This window comes from Chaetura pelagica, unplaced genomic scaffold (genome assembly GCF_000747805.2).
Source record: "Chaetura pelagica isolate M959 unplaced genomic scaffold, ChaPel_1.0 scaffold80, whole genome shotgun sequence".
In the NCBI taxonomy this organism is placed as follows: Eukaryota; Metazoa; Chordata; class Aves; order Apodiformes; family Apodidae; genus Chaetura; species Chaetura pelagica.
The window spans coordinates 1,671,291-1,691,713 of record NW_009951946.1 but is presented as its reverse complement, the minus strand read 5'-3'; the positions used below and the strand labels follow the sequence as shown (position 1 = coordinate 1,691,713).

The window sequence follows — 20,423 nt, the reverse complement described above, 5'->3', positions numbered from 1 at the left end:
AAATGTAATTTTGAACTGAAAACATTTATTCACAACTTAACATTATGCTGACAACAGTAATTTGATATTATAACCAAGCTCAACTAAAACTTTTTGACATCTAACCACATTTCTGTTGGGGAACCCATACACTGTTAGATTAGTGTTGCAGACAGTGAAGCCCCACAGACATGTGAAACAAGGAAAGGTAAGGCTGCAGCACCTGCATATTTACAAGAAGGGAAGACTTCTGACTGCCAAAAGTCATGTAAAATGGCAAGTGATAGAGCAAGCCAATGCAAGTCAGGAAAGACAAAAATGGTGCTGCAGTAATGAAAAGTCCATTCAGTATTTAGAATGCCTCCATATTTGGAGTATATTTAAAACCACACTTTTCCCTGAAACTCAGTATTCACTACCATATTTCAGTTGAAAAGAAACAGCGCTAGTCTAAGGTGTCCAGTATGTGATGCTATTAAACAGATGAGAACCCATACTTGACTAAATCAGTTGCATTCAGGCTGGAGCTGAGTGAAAAATACCAAGAACTTCATAGAGTGTGACTGGGAAAGATATAAGCATAGGACTAGACTCGTGCCAGCTTGTTATTTTAAAGTCAGTTCTCAAGTTTACCAGTGTATTTGGCCTATAGTACTTCTAATATAAAAGTAAATAGTTATAGAGCTGTACATACAGGTATGTTCATACACAGATTGCAGCAGGCAACACACCTGCCTAGGATCTAATTTTCCTACTTAGATATATCAGTTCTCTCTCTGTAATGAGGGAGAGAATCTATGCAACTTAAAAATCCTTAGGCAATTCTCATCTATGTTAGGAGTATGGCCAATTGAGTTGGTTACAACGGGACACCCAGGAGAAGAGAGGCAACAAACGAAAGCTTATTTAGCTTAACTCCAATCTGAAGTTTCCTGAAGAATCCCTACTGAAGTAAGTAGAGACTTCAAAAAGAACAAAGCAGTGACTGCCACATTGAATTTCAATAACAAACAACTGAATAACTGGAAACAAATGAAGTGCAATAGAACTACAGCAGTAACTAATAAATAGGTCAGATTAATGTATATAGTAGTTAATTAACCCTAACACTGTAAAGCAGCTTCAGGCAATAAAGTGAATCTGGTTTTGCTTACCAATCTATCCCAGTAGATTCTGCTTATGTGAATGTTGTTAATGACACAAGCCACCTTTGCCATACAATCACAGGGGTTAGAAGGAACCTCTGAAGATCGAGTCCAACTCCCCTGCTGCAACAGGAACATCCAGGGCAGATCACACAGGAACACATCCAGACAGGTCTTGAAAATCTCCAGAGGAGGAGACTCCACAACCAGTCTGGGCAGCCTGTTCCAGTGCTCCATCACCCTCAGTCAAGAAGTTTGTCCTCATGTTGAGATGGAACTTCCTGTGTTGTAGCTTGGTGCCATTTCCCCTCATACTACCACAGGGCACCACTGAAAAGAGACTGACCCATTCTTGACATCTACCCTTCAGGTATTTCTATACAATAAGGGTCCCTTCTCAGTCTTTTCTCAAGACTAAACAGCCCCAGGTCTCTCAGTCTTTCCTCATATGACAGATGTTCCAGTCCCTTAATCATCCTTGCAGCCCTCCACTGGACTCCTTCCAGTATATCCCTGTCCCTCTTGAACTGGGGAGCACAGAATTGGACACAACTCTCCAGGTGTGGTCCCACTAGGGCAGAGTAGAGGGGGAGGAGAATCAACCTCAACCTGCTGGACACATTGTTCTTAACGCATCCCAAGATACTATCGGCTCTCTTGGTCACAAGGGCACATTGCTGCCCCATGAATAACTTGCTGTCTACCAGGACCCCAAGGTCCTTCTCCATGGGGCTGCTTTCTAGTATGTCAACCCCTAATCTATCTTCGTGCATGGTGTTTTTTTCTGCCCATGTGCAGGACTCCACACTTATTCTTGTTGAACCTCAGTAGGTTCCTCTTTGCCAGCTCTCCAGTCTGTCTAGATCTCATGGAATGGCTGCACAGCCTTCAGATCTATCAGCCAACCCTCTCAGTTTAATATCATCAGTAGACTTGCTGAAGATACACTCTATCCCCTCATCCATGTCATTGATGAATATGTTGAATAAGACTGGGCCCAATACTGACCCCTGGGCAACACCACTAGTCACAGGTCTCTAACTGGACTCTGCACTGTTGATCACAACCCTCTGGACTCTGCTGCTTAGCCAGTTCTCAATCTATCTCACTGTCTGCTCTTCTAACTCACACGTCCTGAGCTTATCCACAAGGATGTTATGGAAGACAGTGTCAAAAGCCTTGCTAAAGTTGAGGAAGAACACATCCACTGTTCTTCCTGCATCTATCCGTTCTGTCACACCATCATAGAAGGCTATTAGTCAAACATGATTTCCCCTTGGTGAACCCATGCTGCATACTCCTGACAACCTTTTTTCCATGTGCTTAGAGATGACCTCACAATAAGGTGCTCCATCATCTTTTCAGGGATGGAGGTGAGGCTGACTGGTCTGTAGTGACCCAGGTCCTGTTTCTTGCCCTTCTTGAAGACTGGAGTGATATTAGCTTTCCTCCAGTCCTCAGGCACCTCTCCCATTTTTCAGGACTTTTCAATGATAAAGAGAAGTCTAGCAATGACTTCTGCCAGCTTCCTCAGCACACATGGGTGCATCCTGTTGGGGCCCATGGACCTGTAGATGTCCAGTTTCCTTAACTGATCTTTAACCCAATCTTCTTCAATCAATGTTAAAGTCTTCCTCACTCCTCACTTCTTCTGTGGTCTGGAAGGTTTGGGAATCCTCAGGGTCAGCCTTAGCAGTAAAGACCAAGGCAAATAAGACAAAAAGCAACTCTGCCTTCTTCATATCCTGTCACCAGGGCACTCACTTCATTCAGCAATCAGCCCACATTTCCTGTGGTCTTCCTTTTACCTTCAATGTACTTGAAGAAGCCTTTCTTGTTGTCCTTGACTTCCTTTGCCAGTTTTAATTCTAAGGAGGCCTTAGTTTTCCTTGTTGCATCTGACCACATTCTTGTATTCATCCCAAATGGTCAACCCCTTCTTTCATGATCTATACCTTACTTTCTTCCACTTAAGTTTGTTCAGTAGTTCCCTACTCAACCATACAGGTCTCCTGGCCCTCCTCCTTGATTTCTTACTCTTCAGGACACTTCAATCTTGAGCTTGGAGGAGGTGGCACTTGAATATTAACCAATCCCATTGGATTTCTCCAAGCAGATCCTTGAAAACACCAACATTAGATCTTCGGAAATCCAGGGTTTTGACCCTGCTAGATGCTCAGCACCTGCTGCACATGATTCTGAACTCTATCATGGTCACTACAACCAAGGCTGCCCCCATCATTTGTGTCTTCTACCATTGTCTTCTAATGTCATGCTGTTACTTCAGTAGTTACTCAAGAATTTGAAGCATACAATGAGGTGTTTAAAAGCACATGTAACAAGACAGAATTTTCATCATTCACATGCTAAGGTTAGACTTGAACATATCTAGACATTCAATTGTCAAAAGAATTACAAGTACATTTAAATTACTTGAGCTGTCCTGAAACTGGAAGGACTGACCCTAAGACCAATACACCATACAATGTTACTGCTTCAATACAGACCAGACTGACCAATTCAAAGGTTCCGACATCCAAACTGCAAGATGACAGACAAGATTATCAACAGTATTCTGCTTTATTTTAGTCACTTCATATAGAAGGCTGGCAGAATAACAGTTTACAGAACAGAAAGAGACCCAACAGAGTGAGAAGCAAGTATTTTTCAGGAAGGATAGAATCTACAGTAAAAAAAAGAAAATCCACTCACCTGCCATTTTTTTTAATGTAGGTTGCTAAATAACCATGGTCTTCCCAGTTGTGAACTGTTTCTGTCATTCCCTGCTCCTGAAAAATGGGCTGTAGAGCTTTAAGAACGGCATTGCAATCAGCTGTGAGATTTGAAAGAAAAAAATAATCAGAAAGAAACCACAGCACTGACAAGAAACTTAGTAATCTCCCTGTCTTAAGGCTCAGTGCATTTTTCAAAGGCACTGAAAACTCAGTGCAACCTACCCTATCCACTCTGCTGGATTACCCATTTTCTAACATCCAGGACACAGCAAGCCCCTGACTGAAATATCTTTATGATGCTACAGAAAATACCTCCCATTCAGAACACCACACAAAAATTCACTTAGAAATAACTAAAGAAGTTAATCCAATAAGGATCTCCAAAAAGCAACCTGATGCTTCGTCTCTAAAGGTTTTTCTTCAGTGAGAATATGCTCTTTTCTGAAGCCTCAGGTTTGCTGTACACATTAGTTTGGGTTGTTTTTTTAAGAACAATATTCATTACAGGAATATCAGATGTTCTATTCAAACTAATGTCCCCAAAAAAATTTGCAAGTTTTGTCAGTTAATTTTGGAATTCACAAGGCAAGTTAGTGAAGGATGCTGGTAAAGCTGCATCTGCCAGAACAGAAAAAAACTGAAGACTCATACCAGTGTGTCAGTGAGAAACCTATTCAGTATCAACATATTGGCTGTCCCAATGAGGCAAGGATAATTTTTGCTTCACAAACACAAAACTAAGCCACTATACTCATGCAACATGCAGTATTGTAACCAGGACTTAAAGAGTCTGTCAGATAAATATCTGGCACAGCCACATTACAGAGGCACTGACATATTATTTGCCCTGCCTGGGCCTATTAAAGAATTATCAAGATAATTACTTTGTTTTCCTCCCGTGCCCAAATGCATATACCAGCAAAACCAGCAAGCATAGCCTGCAGACACAATCAGCAATAGTTTCCAGATGTTACTGATTTGTACAAGCTTCAAATACATGAACAAAAAAAATCTATACCAAGTAAATCACTAAGTTTGGCTCATCTATCACTTCAACACAACTCCACAGTAGACTAAACTGAAAACCCAGTTACTTGAAACCCAAGTTTGCCCCTGTAAAACCTAGATTCTACCCCTGTATGTTTTAACCAGACAGAAATAACAGAAAGCATTTACTTTAATTTTCCTCTCCACAAAACTCAAGAGCAAGACAATTATCCAATATCTTGCCAAAGACATTGAATACAAGCAGAAAGACCCTGCTTCTTACTGCTCATACTATCTGATATTGAATGCATATTCTGAGAAAATATTTATTTTTCACCTTCTACATCTCATTAACTCCTCATGTAATAAATTATGGGGAAATAGAATAAATAAGTTACGTTGGACAACAGTGAATGATTTACCTGCTGGCCCTTTGTAAGTAGGTGACACCAGTGGTAACTTTTATGCTCACTGAAACACCCTACACCATCCACAATCACAACCAAACTTTTTTCTTCCCTACCCTCCTATCATAATCTGCATCATTTGTACCAGTAAGTTTTTACAGATCCTGCACTATGGTGCAGGCAATAATTAAAGCTCAGAATACACAGCTTGTGACCAGTTACTGTAGTGACAGTGGTAATAAGCAAGCCAACAGGTTTTTGGGACATTGAAAGCACAAAAGCAATAGGGCCATAATTAGAGCCATAGTTCTTAAAACTGGTTTGAGTCTCTGCAGATTTGCACTGCGAAGGGAATTCTGCACAGCACACTCAACTTGCACCTTCTGGCATGTATCAGCACTCTTTTTAGGGATAGAACAGCTGATTTAAAGCCAGTACATTCACAACAATTGTCACTTCAGACACACAGTCCCCTCTTCTTGCTTGGCATTTGGTTTCCTTGCCCCACTCTACCTTCTGCCTCATCTTTTATAAAACCCATGCTCATTTCCTTCCCTTACTTATATCACCATCACATTAAACAACAACTCAGTTTAGTAATGCATGCCATACCTTCCAGGTCAGCAAATGAGCTTGAAATCCAAACCAAACTAGTAAGCAACTAACCCCCAGACCACTTCACTTCCGCAGCTCCTGCAAGCTGTTGAAGCAATAAAAGGAAAACAGACTCCGGAAGAATGGAAGTGCATTATACCACATCTAGTCTGCTTTCAGTGGCTTCAAGGATTCCTGCTAGGTGCATCTTGACAAAGACTGCAGGACAGTCACAGATACTGCTCTGCTCCAAGAACATACTAATCCCTCACAAGCTGCTCATCATTCAGCAGCAGGTTTCTTTGTTAAGCAGCCAGGCACAAGCTTGACTGCGTTCTAGCTATTATGCAATTAACTTTAGGATATTAAAACAACAACAACATGCTCTTTTTTCAGGCCTCCTTTTGGTTATACCACACAAGATTTGCCTTGGAGGGCAAATTAATTTTCCAAAGTTGCAGACGCCGTTTAAAAATCTTTGAAGCATCAGTGGTTGCTTGAAGGCATGAAGAATTTCAGGAATCTCAGGATCTCTCGCCCAAATCCACTTGCCTCCACCTCACTCCAAGCTCAGATATGCTATATCAAGCATTAATAAGTGAAAAGGACAACGGCAATTAGAACAGAAGGAATATCTTTGATTCTAAATCAAAATGCTAATTCAGTAAATTGGGGATTTTGGGGTTTTTTTTGCTATTCACAAATTCTGGTTACCAAACATGAAATACGGTTGTAACTATTTGCCAGAAGGAATGAAAAGGTCCAGAGTTTTAACTCCACAGAAACCAAAACACTGTATATAAGATTTCAGAGAAACATATTTCTCAAGAGAGTTAATGCCCAGTTAAGCCAGACAATTTTGAAATTCTAGTGTACTTCAATAGATGATCTGCAGTAGTTGCAGATGTTCCCCTGAAATTTTAGGAGACAAGCAGCCATTATTTGACAGAAATTGTGAATGTGAGCAGAGCTCAAAGTCAGAGTTACTGTAAGCATCCAGTCTGACCTCATATATAACACTGGCTAGTTTCACACAGATACTCCAACACTGAGCTCAGTATTCTGCTATTGAGCCAGACTACCTCCAAAATTATTGTGGTTTAAGACCTCATACCAGAGGATTGGTAAAATCATAGTAAACTATGGGAACAGATCAGGTCTTTTTTGAAAATATTTACCCTATTTCTGAGTTCAAACTTCTTACCCTGCTTTTGAGCCGCCTCCTCTATCAAGTGAGAACAACACAACCAAAAAATAAGTAGGATACATCAAAGCACTTATATACACTTCCACATCTCTGATGTATTTTTCCTCTTGGTAGCTATACTTCCAACAGAGAAAGCTGAAGGGAAAAAAATAATCAAATTCAGTGCACTGTGCAAATTAATAATTTCAATATATTAAGTCATTGTCTTGTGCAAGTCTGACATTCTCACACATGAGCACTGTACCTATCAGCTCTAATTCTTCAAAAACCTCACAGGAAAAGGAAATGTGCAGGGACAAGGTGACAGTGTCAGGTACAAGTGATGAAGGAAACACACCTGATAAAAGAGATTCCTTTCTAACCAGGCGAGATCCCAGGGGCAGTTCAAGAGGAGGGCAGCAGAAGGCTGGGCATTCCACATGCTGCAGCAGCATACTTGACTGCTCTAGCACTGAGCCTACCAGAAGCAAGTCAGGCCACTCATGGTGCCTCCTTCTGCCACCACTTACTGGAAATAAAGTAAGCAGGCTTATATGTGTACAGAGGTTCCTCCTCTCATTCATGGACTAATCTGAGGCATTTTTCCAATGCCAATATTGCTCAATCTTAATAATGAAAGAAACCTCCTGAATGAAGATTGTGCTACAGAAATGCTTAGTGAGAAAAATGTTCATAAATTTTAAAATTCAGAGCTAAGGAAAAACTTTAGGCTTCAGTGCATGTTATTCACATGTACTAGGTTTCCTTGAGGCACTAAAACATGGAGAAATACTTAGAGGAGACAAGGACACCATAGTATATGGAAAGCCAACAGCCTCATACTACCAGCTCACTCACTCTCCCCCACATACGAGCATAGAACAGGACATCATAATTTGCAGATAACAGGTTATCTTTAAGTCATCAACTCCTGCATGCCAACCCTTTTCTCAAAATTTGAAAGCTTAAAAAAAATTGTTCCCCTTTTGTCCTGGTTAAAACTATCTGCCTGCATGGAAAAATGTGTAGGCAGAGCACACTAGTGTTTGAAACAGTCCATCCAGCAAGGCTTCCACTGAAATACCACAAGCTCAACTAAGTTCAGAATGACAACAGTTGCCTCAACTAGCCTTTTTCCTTCCTAACAACTACAAAACAAGCCCACATCTCACAAGAGTTAAAAGACCTCCTCCAAGCACACCCCAAAGCCCCTGATATGTTGACAGATGCAAATAAACAACCAATCTTAGCAACACACTTCTTGGGTACTGCTTGGTCATCTCCTGTCAGAACCCACCCCCACACATTTAGAATCCTTTGTTTTGTCCTTGCCAGCCTTGTGAAAGCAGAAAAAAGCACGAAGCGGAATTGCCTACTAAACTTACTCCTTTCAATCAATCTGCACCTAAGAGAGTCAACCTCATCATGCTGACTTACACACAATTCAACAAACCATGCAGGGCACAAGGCTTAAAAAAGGAGCAGTAACAGTCATCTACTATTCACACAACCATGACAACACAGATCATCATGTTTCCCTGTGTACTTACTCCATTTCAGTATTTTGTATTACAGAAGGTTAACTGTAGATGATGGCTCTTCCTAAAGAGTTTTCACAGAACATCCCCCTCACTTTTACTATGAGGACTTGCAGCTATGCAGTGAATACAGGCAAATTAAGCTGTACTGTGCCACAACAAGTGCATTACTTTATTAGCACAGCCATGCAATCACTACAGCAAATATAAATGACCCCGTACATCCAAGTGCCCTTTTGGAAATCATGGGTAAAACAATCATGAATCACAACAAGCCTTTAAAGTAGAAAAGATAACCAACTACCAGCAGAAGAACTCAACACTCCTTCCCCTCCACTACCACCAACTTTTCATCAGTTCAGATTGCCAAGAATACACACAAAACACACCCACGTGAGATAAGAAATCTCTGGCAGAGACTGTAAGTCTTTAATTCAAGTCTTTTATCTACTTGAGAGAGGCCAACAGAGGGCTACAAGGATGATTAAGGGACTGGAAAACCTGCCTTACCAGGAAAGGCTAAGAGCTGCACCTAAGAGAGTCAACCTCATCATGCTGACTTACACACAATTCAACAAACCATGCAGGGCACAAGGCTTAAAAAAGGAGCAGTAACAGTCATCTACTATTCACACAACCATGACAACACAGATCATCATGTTTCCCTGTGTACTTACTCCATTTCAGTATTTTGTATTACAGAAGGTTAACTGTAGATGATGGCTCTTCCTAAAGAGTTTTCACAGAACATCCCCCTCACTTTTACTATGAGGACTTGCAGCTATGCAGTGAATACAGGCAAATTAAGCTGTACTGTGCCACAACAAGTGCATTACTTTATTAGCACAGCCATGCAATCACTACAGCAAATATAAATGACCCCGTACATCCAAGTGCCCTTTTGGAAATCATGGGTAAAACAATCATGAATCACAACAAGCCTTTAAAGTAGAAAAGATAACCAACTACCAGCAGAAGAACTCAACACTCCTTCCCCTCCACTACCACCAACTTTTCATCAGTTCAGATTGCCAAGAATACACACAAAACACACCCACGTGAGATAAGAAATCTCTGGCAGAGACTGTAAGTCTTTAATTCAAGTCTTTTATCTACTTGAGAGAGGCCAACAGAGGGCTACAAGGATGATTAAGGGACTGGAAAACCTGCCTTACCAGGAAAGGCTAAGAGACCTGGGGCTTTTCAGTTTAGAGAGAAGACTGATGGGGGGGATCTAATTAATGTCTATAAATATGAGGGCTGGGCATCAGGAAGGCAGGAACAAGGTCTTTTCACTTGTGTCCTGTGATAGGATGAGGGGCAATGGACTAAAACTCAAGCACAGGAAGTTCCACCTCAACATGAGGAAGAACTTCTTTACTGTGAGGGTTACGGAGCACTGGAACAGGCTCCGCAGAGAGACTGTGGAGTCTCCTTCTCTGGAGACTTTCAATATTTGTCTGGATGCCTTTCTCAGTGTTCTGCCCTAGAGTTTTTTTGTTTTAAGTTTTTTGTTTGTTTCTTTGTTTGGGTTTGGGTTTGGTTTTTTTTGTCCTGCTCTGGCAGGGGGGCTAGACTCAATGATCTTCAGATACCCCTTCCAATCCCTAATATTCTGTGATCTGTGATATTTGCAGCACTTCTGAGAGCATAAATGTTTTTCCCTTTATACCCAGCTAAGCACTCTAAATTCTTCTTGCAATAATCACCTCTTTTCTCTTCCAATGTTCAGCACAAGTTAAACACAACTCACCTCCTCCCTTCCCACTCAGCAGCTTCCAGCTACCTTTTCCCCAGAGTATCCAGCCAACTAGGGACTGATAATTTCTTTTTTCTTGTGTTGACCAATGCCAAGCTAAAACTGCACTGCCAAACAGAGCACTCCCACGCTCTTATCCTGGCCTCTTCCAGATTCCACTAGGAGAGGCAATGGGGCAGGGTGAGAAGCTTCCAAAACAAACTCAACAGGTATTTTTAAAAGACATAAAAAGCAAGAGGGAAGGGTGAAAAGTGCTTAAGCCAATGATGTGACCATGCCCCCTGAACAAGCCTGCAGTTTACATAGAAATCACACCTCAGGTAAAGTCAATTCTGTGAATTATCTGGCATAGCCAGGTCAGGTAGCTACCACAGAATAGTAAAGGCTGGAAGGGGCCTCTGGAGATTGTCTCATCCAAGACCCTGCTCAGAGCAGTCTCAATGACAGCAGACTGCTTAGGGTCACAGTCAAGTTTTCACTAGCTCCACAGACTGAGACTCCACTGCCTCTCTGGGTAACCTGTTCCCATGTTCAAGCACCCCTCACAATGTAAAGTGTTTTCTTATGTTCAGATCAAGTTTCATGTGCTTTAATTTGTGCCTACTGCCTCCTGTCCTGCCACACAGGGCACCACTAAGGAAAGGCTTTGCCTTCTCTGCACCTCCAATAAGGTATAAAATGTTATATATACATATATAAGATTTGACATGGCATTTAGGGACATGGTTCAGTGATGGACTTGATAGTGCTAATGGTTGGACTTGATCTTAAGGATTTTTTTCAACCTACATTATTCTGTATCTAAGAATTCCTTAAGCTTTCTTTCTCTACTCCAGGCTGAGCAGTCCCAGCTCAAAAAAGTGATCTTGTGTATTGAATACCCCATTGTTGCTTTGTGAATCTGAAGTTCCTGAGGTTTTTTGTATCCTCAGTCTCGATAAAAATACCTTCTGACATCAGTGAGGTTTAGATGGTTTTGCTTCTAGGTGATACAAAATTCCCATTATTGGATTACTTTAAAGGCACCTATTATCAAACTGCTGAAGAGCATTACTATCACAGCTCCAAGTACCACCATTAAACACATATCTAGAATAAAGCTAATCTGAAACAGTGCTACACACAGCCATGATCGTAACTAAAAAGTCAATTTTCTAAGTTACCTTATAACTTAAAATTCAACATACGAGAACAGCGGGTTTGACACCACATTCAAGTAGAAGTGATGTGGCAGAACACTTCCATTGGCAGCATTTAAAAGCCAATATTCCATTTCCACCTAGTCTTTAAGACAAACTTTTTTTAAATGGCTAAATAGTGAACTTCTGCTACAAGGACAAGTAACATTACAAGAATTGATTACTTCAGTACATTCAACCAGGAAACACTAGAACAGAGGCAAATTAGATCAGTGAGAGCAGAATGTAAGGTTTCCTAGACTGTATCACAGCATTCCCACTCTATCTCAGTCTCCCATTAATTTTTTCAAACACAATTGAAATGAGAAAGTAAAGAATGCTAACAAGGGTTGGGCAGTTTTACTGCTAATCATGCAGGATCTGGTACAAATGCTTTCTTTGAGATAAGAATCACTGTATCAAGGTCTTTCTTATTCTAACATCCTGCACATCAAACCTGCAGCAGAAGGTACCATTAGTGTAGAAAGTGTGAAAATATACAACTGTTTTTTTTTCCACTAAGTTATTGCCACATTCCTAGCAGTAAAGGCCATTCCACATTTCTCAGTTTCATGTTTATAACCAGGTTATTCAGTGTTTTTAAAATACAGCAGAGGCACGCAACCTAGGTAGTGGGTACAGCAAAGAGAAGACTGGAGTAAAGGGCAGAACGAAGAGACCAAGGAACAAAACAGGTTGTAGCAGTTGCACAAAACACTTCTGTTTTACCCTCCTTCTCTTACCAGGACAACTAATCTTCAGGCAAGACAAATCACAAAGTGGAGCACCAAAATAAAACCACGTTCTCATTTTTTTTTAATGTAAAGCTAGTCACTGACCAATATAAGCATTACATAAACAAATAATTTTCTTGCTTGAAGCAAGCACATTGCACATTTGAAATTAGGTAGATTAGCAAGTATTTTCAAGCACAAGGCTCATCACTGCAACATAAAGAACCAGAACAAAACATGCTATTTATTTTAGAGCTCATTCACACTTTGAAACTAACTTTAGATGAGTTATGAACATGAAAGTGCTTATTAATGAATTTTATAGCTAGGAGCCACCTTCTTTTTTTGCCCTGTCAGCCCACAGACTGACTTTCAGAGTAATTTATTTTTTACTTCTGAGAGAAGATCATACCCTTACTGAAGGCATTTTGCATTTAAAGATTACTCAGAAAGGATAAAACCTACTGACCAGTTGAGGACATAAGTTTGTCTATGTGACTGTAACATACACAGTCACACACTTAATAAAATAATCTGTACACAAGTCATATAGACTGACTCAAAGAAGCCTTAAAACAGGTCACTTACATCAAGTAGGTCACCTTTCTTGGTAAATTCTTATTACATGTAATACGAAAAGCATTTACTAGTCTCCAAAATCCTTCTATCTACAATTTCTACCCACTCGTTAGACAAGGAACACCAGCCAGAGTTCAAGAGGACAGCAGGTATACGTGGCTTCTGCAGTATACCATGATCCTGCAGAGATACCTGTAAAAGCCAGAATGTACCACCCAAAAAAGTCTCTGAAAATCTGTACTAGTACAAAGAGATAAGTGATCAAACACAAATACTGGCCTACAAGAGCCCTCTATTATGAGCATCATTAACAAAATACCTAGAGACACTGACACAACGGCAGACTACAACAGTGGCAGCAAGTCAAAGTTATAAAAAATTGCAGGATGTTTGAACTACTTGAAAGATTTAAAACAAAGGATAACCTTCCAGAATCCACCTCAATTTTATTTGCTGAAATATTTGATTACCATCTGATATGACTGAGGAGTTAGTTGGGAAAAGTCAAGCACCACGAACAAACTTTTTCCCATCATATTTACTGTACAAATACAACATTCCTACCTCTGGATTAATCATAAGAAGGCTCACTTCTGATGACTACTGCATCATAATCAGGGACCTGTAGAGGGTTTCTTTCATGTAAGCCTTTAGCAAACTTTTAGAAGCCACTCATTGCTGCTGGAAGCACTCAAAAGACTATTTTCAGCTGGCTTTTGGAGGAGCATGGTTCATTTATGTAGGGCAAGTCCTCCACAAACATTCCACAAAACAAAATAGATTACCTTTAAGACATCAAGCATGCCAAATCCTGACTTGACAGGACAACTCTGAAAGAGAAGCTAAGTATTGCCCCTTAAAAAAAAAAAAAGGCATAAAACAGATAAAAGCAACAAAGAACTGCCATGTTACTATACCTTTCACAGTAATCATATGCAGAGCCAAAGAACATTTCAGAAGTCTCTCCCATTCACTTTTTTATGTTCAGAAATTATTTCTTTCTGTACTTTTGATAAAATAGGTATTTTAGAAGTGGCTTTCTTATACCTGGCATCTCATTGCAGCTAGTTATGATGCTATACCCTACTATAGTTACCAACAACTTTCAAAATTCAGATTCTGGAATCATGCACAACAGCTCACCAGAAGTCCTGCCACTCTCTGGTAACTCTGGAAGAAAAGACATTTTGGGCCTCCACAACAGTGGCTGGCATTCTCTAAGTAACACAGCTGTTTAATTATCACTCAAAAGTTTAAGAAAAAGATTTTCACTTTCTTCCTTTCCCTAATTGCTACTTTGCCCTGTAAGACTACAGGTTTTTCCACTTCATACATATTCATTGTTCTTTAACAAAGAAATAACATTTGCTTACTTAGAGACAGACAGGTGAAGTCTTTGTCATACTGCCTGAGACAATCCACAAAACAGCATCTTCTACCTTTTTAAAAAAAAAGTCTCACAATAGACTCCTCCAGATATGCTGCTTAATCAAGTTTAGTTTTGCTATGGCAAGACAACTTCTCATTAAACTTCTTGCAATGCTTTATCCCAACAGATTATCAGACCTTAACAGTAGGCAAAAAGGTAAACCAAAGGCATTTGCAAAACAACATTCTCATACATTAAGTCTGGCTTAACACCTTTATACAGAGTATTTATGCACTCAGAAAATTTATTGCATGTGGTATGTAGCTTGAGCCTTAACATCAACAAATATATTTTCAATGCCTCAGCTCCACTAACTTCAATGGTCTGTCCCAGTTATGCATAAACTAAAGTCCATCATCAAGCACATAAAGACTGCTGACACTTAAAAACATTATCACCTGTTGACATATCGCTAGCCCTTCCACCCAAAAAAAGGAGTAATCAAGAGTGTACTTGGGTAACAGAACTTTAGCATGCCCAAATATCAGTTCTCCCCTTCATTTACATCTCTCAAGTCACATTTATCACCTGGAACCTTACCATCTTCTAGAAATATTAACAAAAATTACCAGTACTTGTCACATGTACTTTTCTCTCTCCTTCCAAGGATTTTGCTATTAAAAAGGAATGATCAGAGAAGTATACCTAGAATGGTAAATACTGATGTATCAAAAGTAACTTTTTACTTCCTGCAGGAATTAGTTACAAAGCACCAAACCAGACCCTGGGGAAAAAAAGGGTCTCCCATGCTGTTAACCTTTACAGGCAACAGTTCCTTCATGTCTGACCAAGCAGTCATTTAGTACCTGACACAGAGATGGAGAACCAGAGAATTATATTTTTAGAGTTCCATTCATAAAAGTATTTTAATCTTAAAAATTGGTAACCAACAAAAGCAGGAAATTAATTCACAGCAGTCCTTACTGCTAAAAATGGAAAACTATCAATTCCTGAACTAAGGCCTCCTGACAAAGCCCCATTTCTGCTCTGATAGGTCAAGCCTTCTGGTCAGGTCTTGGTTCAGGCCTGTCAGAACTAGACTGTGAAGACCTGCACAGCTCAGCTGAAAACTGTCCAGACAAAAGCATAGGCTGAGCCCACACCACTCATGGAGGCTGCTAATAGAGCACAACTAAAATGGACCTACTCATAGAACAGTTTGGGTTGGAAGGGACCTTTAAAGTTCCAACCCCCCCACCAAGGGCAGGAATACCTTCCACTAAACCAGGTTAACTCAAAGCTCCATCCAACCTGGCCTTGAACACCTCCAGGGAGGGGGCAGCCACAACCTCCCTGGAAAACCTGTTCCAGTGTCTCACCACTCTCACACTGAAGAATAAATTCCTACTGTCTAACCTAAATCACCCCTCTTTCAGTTTTAATCCATTACCCTTTGTCCTTTCACTACAGGCCCTTGTAAAAAGTCCTTCCCCAGCTTTCCTGTAGCTCCTTCAGGTACTGGAAGGCCACTGTAAGGTCCCCCCACAAGTCTTCTCTTCTCCAGGCTGAACAACCCAAACTCAGCCTGCCTTCAGAGGAGAGGTGCTCCAGCCCTCTCATCATCTTCATGGCCCTCCTCTGAACTCACTCCAACAGCTCCTTGTCCTTCCTGTTCTGGGGACTCCAGAACTGGAAACAGTACTCTAGGTGGGGTCTCAAGAGAATGTAGTAGAGGGGGAGAATTACCTCCCTTGACCTGCTGGCCCCACTTCTTTTGACGCAGCCCAGGACACTGTTAGCTTTCTGGGCTGAGTGCACATTGCCAGCTTATACTGAGCTTCTTGTCAACCATTCCTGAACTGCAGCTGCAAACACACCTTTAGTCAAGGTTGACAGCAGAATTGCTAGCTCCAGAGGCATTTACTTGAATCTTGCTTAATCTTTATTTACATGTTCTTCACACACAGATCACAGTTAACAAATGTTGATAACATACCATAAATCAATATGGTAAAAAGATAAGCATATCATCCCAAAATGTTACCACTGTAATCAACGTTCCAGCACTTCAGACAAGCTGATACTTGAAAACAGCAGTCAAATTGAGCGACAAAGTTCAGAGATGCTGTTCCTCCCAAGGTATATTCAAATATACTTAATGTATTTTTACTAACTTCAGCCAGCTCCAGTCCTGTAAGCAGAATCTGCCTATTAAGAAAAACAAAGCCTTAGCATCTCTAGTACATTAGGAAATAAACACCCATTACAGAGAATATTAATTTAAAAAGAACTCTATATACAGTCAAGCACTCAAAGGTTTTATTGAAGGAGGTTTTTTATTTATCATCTTAGAAACTGGAAAGTATTTAGTATTAGTTTAAGCCTTTCTCCTTCACACACAAAATTCTGACTTGTAGAAGAACTGTACAAGAAACACCAAGTTTTCAATGCCAGTCATCTCTTCCTGCTTTCTCTGATATTTCCACACTTAATTTAAATCTTTAGACCTTCAGCAGCATTCCCATCTGGATAAAGTCTAAGATGTATTACTGCCAGTAGATTTAATAGCCCTTTCTTACACTGTCATAGATGTTCCAAACAGGACTTTTCATTTATTAACCAAGTTGTAAAGCAGTTACTGCCTCTCATTGAAAAAACTCCAAAATAAAAACTTTGTAAATTAAGCTTGTCTCCAATAAGCAAGTTATGCAGCAAAACACTAACCAGAGTAGAAAGGTTTTTCCAAGTCAAATCCAATATACATTGCTCCAGTTAGATTTTCCTTTCATACAATTTATTAATAAAGACTCTCTTCAATGTTGTTGGATAGAGACAGTATCTAGACAGAAGTACTGCAGCCATTAGCCTTTTTTTATTTACATGTATTCCTACTGATGACAGGCTTTATTTTCTCACCAAGTTTTTCCCCAGTGTCAGAATTGAGCAGTTGACACTGCCAAAAGGAATGAAGCCACTAACAGAAGTCTTAAAGAGAAGGCTTAGCCCACAAAAGGTCATTCCCTCCTTTTTTTATCTCCATGAAGATATTCATTTGAAGAAAAACACACCATGTGCACACACATGTCCAAATATCCTTTTCTTACCTGCACTATAGCCCTGATATTCCCATTGTGTGCTAATTCACATGAGCTTCATAAGAATGTTTCAGTAACTCTCAGCTCAGGTGATCTGCTGCTCTCCTCCACCACCTCACTCATCTGGGCCCTTGCCACAAACATTGGCAGCACAACCACTTATGCAGCTGTGCTCTGAACAGTAAAATACTACACCTCAACCTCCCCCACTTCCCCTCAGCAATACTAAACACTAAACTTTGAGACAGTTACAGCAAAATTTTCAACATGTCCTTACTCTCTCAAAGTAATGTCCCAAAGCAACTAAGAAACCAACTGGTTACTCTCAGGAGCCTCTACACTATCTCCCCCTCCATTGAAAGAAACCTGAAGAACATTAGTTGTTCAAATACTCAGCCACCAAAACACTTAAGCTTGTATGAGACATTAATGTATGGATAGAAACATTCCCATCTATAAGCAAATTTACAACATACAGTAATCTAAAATCAATTATCTGAAGGTATAAGACATCAAACATCTACATACTTCCATAATCAAGTCCTTAAAGTAACTTGGGAGTCTCAAATTCCTCATTTCTGATTAACTAACAAAAACGTCATTAGCCCAGAAAATAAAGGCATAACCAAACTATTTTATGCCCAAATTAAAGAAGGCAAGAAATCTATGTCAGTTTTCATAAATGTTAAAGCACTTTTCTTATATTTTAAGACACGGACCATTATGCTGTTTTGTCTGCAGAAGTTGTCTTATCTTGGGGGCCACTGAAAAACAACATACTTAGCTCAAAGGTCTGAGCTCTACAGTTGCTACTTTAAGCAGCTCTTGGGTAGACTATCACAGAAAGTCAGGCTGTATTACCCAGCCACTGAAGATTCAGCCCTGCATATATTTAACTGCTAATTTTTTTAAGCTGATACAATGCATAATTAGAGGAGGCAGAGTTACCAAGACAGAAAAAAAGGGCCTTTTTTCTTCTGACCAATTTGTAGGGTGGTTGTTTTTTTTAGTACATTAAAGGAATGTACTGGAAAGTTTGAAGAAAACTGACAGCTTTTAGTAGAGGTCCATGGCTTCATCCATCTCATACAGGCACATTCGCCAGATGATGTTTTATTCTCCCCCACCCCCACTGCAAATCAACATGAGAGGACTTGTTTTGTCCTCTTAACTCACTACACCCATGTTTTCATTGACTTTGCTGGCATCTCTCAATACTTCCAACAACTATCAGACTTACAGAAGTTATTATGGTAAACACTAAAAAATGCCTACTATTCCTGTTACCATTCTCAAGATCCTTTGTTAGTTCATGTTTAAATCCTGAAGAATGTACCTGACATGCACCACAGTCCAACATCTGAAGAGAATTGGACTGCCTGAAGAAAACAGGGCTGTTGAAGGGTTTTGGTACATGCCAGGCAAGTCAGCCAGTGCCAATGACCCACTAGAATCTACATCATTCTGCAACATAAGCAGTTGCTAGCTGAGAGCCACAGAATTACTAATGTGACAAAATCCCATCTTCCTAATGCAAAGTTGTGTCCTCCAGATCCTTTAACTGACACCCAAGGACAGCCTCCCTCCTTCAGTCCCTGAGAACCTCAGAAGATACAATGAAGACAAGCCACACACACCATAAAGAAAAAGATCCGGGGAAAAAAATTAACATCTTGGAAACACTATCCCATCCTTCACTAATATTTTGCTAAATGCCATTTCACAGCATTTCACACCATTCATAAGTTTTATTGTCTATGTAACCTACAGTAAAACCCCCAGCATTAAACTTTAACTCATTTAACACAAACTACAAGTGTACATTCACCAATGTTTCCTCTGTAGAGAATTCCTCATGTTTTGGGCCATAAGAACTACATGAGAGGAAAAATTCCACCTGAAAGGTCCAGCCAACCTAAGAGCTGTCACAGAATATATTTCTCACATCTCACTGACAATGCCCATCGTGCTCAAAAACAAGGGAAAAAGGCTTCTCAGTCATTTGACCTACACAGCAACATGTCTACAGTTGGTCCATTCCCATACACCTCATTCAGAAACATCCATTCTGACTGAAGAGAGATACAAACATCGTGTCCAAAAGTAAAGGGAAACAGGATAGACAACCTACCTGAATTCAAGACCATACTTAAAATTATTATCACACAATTTAATTAATGTTGTACTTCTTACAGCATAGAGCAGCTAATTTAACTGCAACTTATTTTCAATACACCTAGTCCTACTTTTTTCCCTGGCAATTTTTCTGCAGAAACCTGTTACTGATGCAACCCTTGAACCCATGACAGTTCAAAGAACTAAACAAGCAGAGAGGTCACTGCAGGGGCTGGGTGGTATCCATGAAGGCTGCTTTTAGAATGCTTTCATTTCCCAGTTCTGCTCGTGCTAAATTAGTAGAGCACAAGGTGGAAGTAAAATGGCAGAACTACCTCATTCACTGTTAGGTCACCAGCAGAATTGCTAAGCTGCACTAAAAAGAAGCTGCCCTTCTTTCAAGGGCATGCAGTGATAGAAGGAGAAGTAACGGTTTCAAACTGAAAGAGGGCAGATTTAGACTAAATACTAGGAATAAATTCTTTACTGTGAGGGTGGTGAGACACTGGACCACGCTGTTCACAGAAGTTGTGGATGCCCCCTCCCTGGAAGCATTCAAGGCCAGGTTGGAATGAGTTTTCAGCAACGTGGTCTAATGGAAGGTGTCCTTGCCCATGGCAGGGAAGTTGGAACTAGGTGATCTTTTAGGTTCCTTCCAACTCACACTATTCTGTGGTTCCGTAAAAAAAATCTCACTGTAAAATGGAATCCGGAAGGCTTTCACCATGAAGCACAGAATACCCTAAAGTACACTGTCTGGGAACAACTCCTCTTCCCCCTCTCTGCCTCTGGCTCCCCGAGACATAAACGCAGCAACACTACAAAAGGCACAGCACATTGCTAAGCCCCTGGGGTCAGGAACCTCTCAAATCAAGCTACCGATTTTACTGGCAAATGCAGGGAAGAGCCCTCACAGCTCTCCTCTCCAAAAACGGAAATAAAAAAAGACAGGGGGAGTGCAGAGAAGGGGAGATCCCCGGGACAGGCCCGACCCAGGGGCGGGGGCGGCAGAGCGGGAAGGGC

The 20,423-nt window shown here is 40.5% G+C and overlaps 1 protein-coding gene across 1 annotated transcript in view; it reads right to left on the bottom strand.

Moving 5' to 3' along the window:
* Positions 1-3,970, bottom strand: part of SMS (spermine synthase) — a 33,497-nt gene extending 29,527 nt beyond the window's left edge. Inside the window, exon 1 of the mRNA XM_009997207.1 lies at positions 3,837-3,970. Coding sequence (XP_009995509.1) covers positions 3,837-3,904 — 68 coding nt within the window. The 5' untranslated portion in view covers positions 3,905-3,970. The remainder of the gene's footprint in view (positions 1-3,836) is intronic.
* Positions 3,971-20,423: the final 16,453 nt, after the last annotated feature.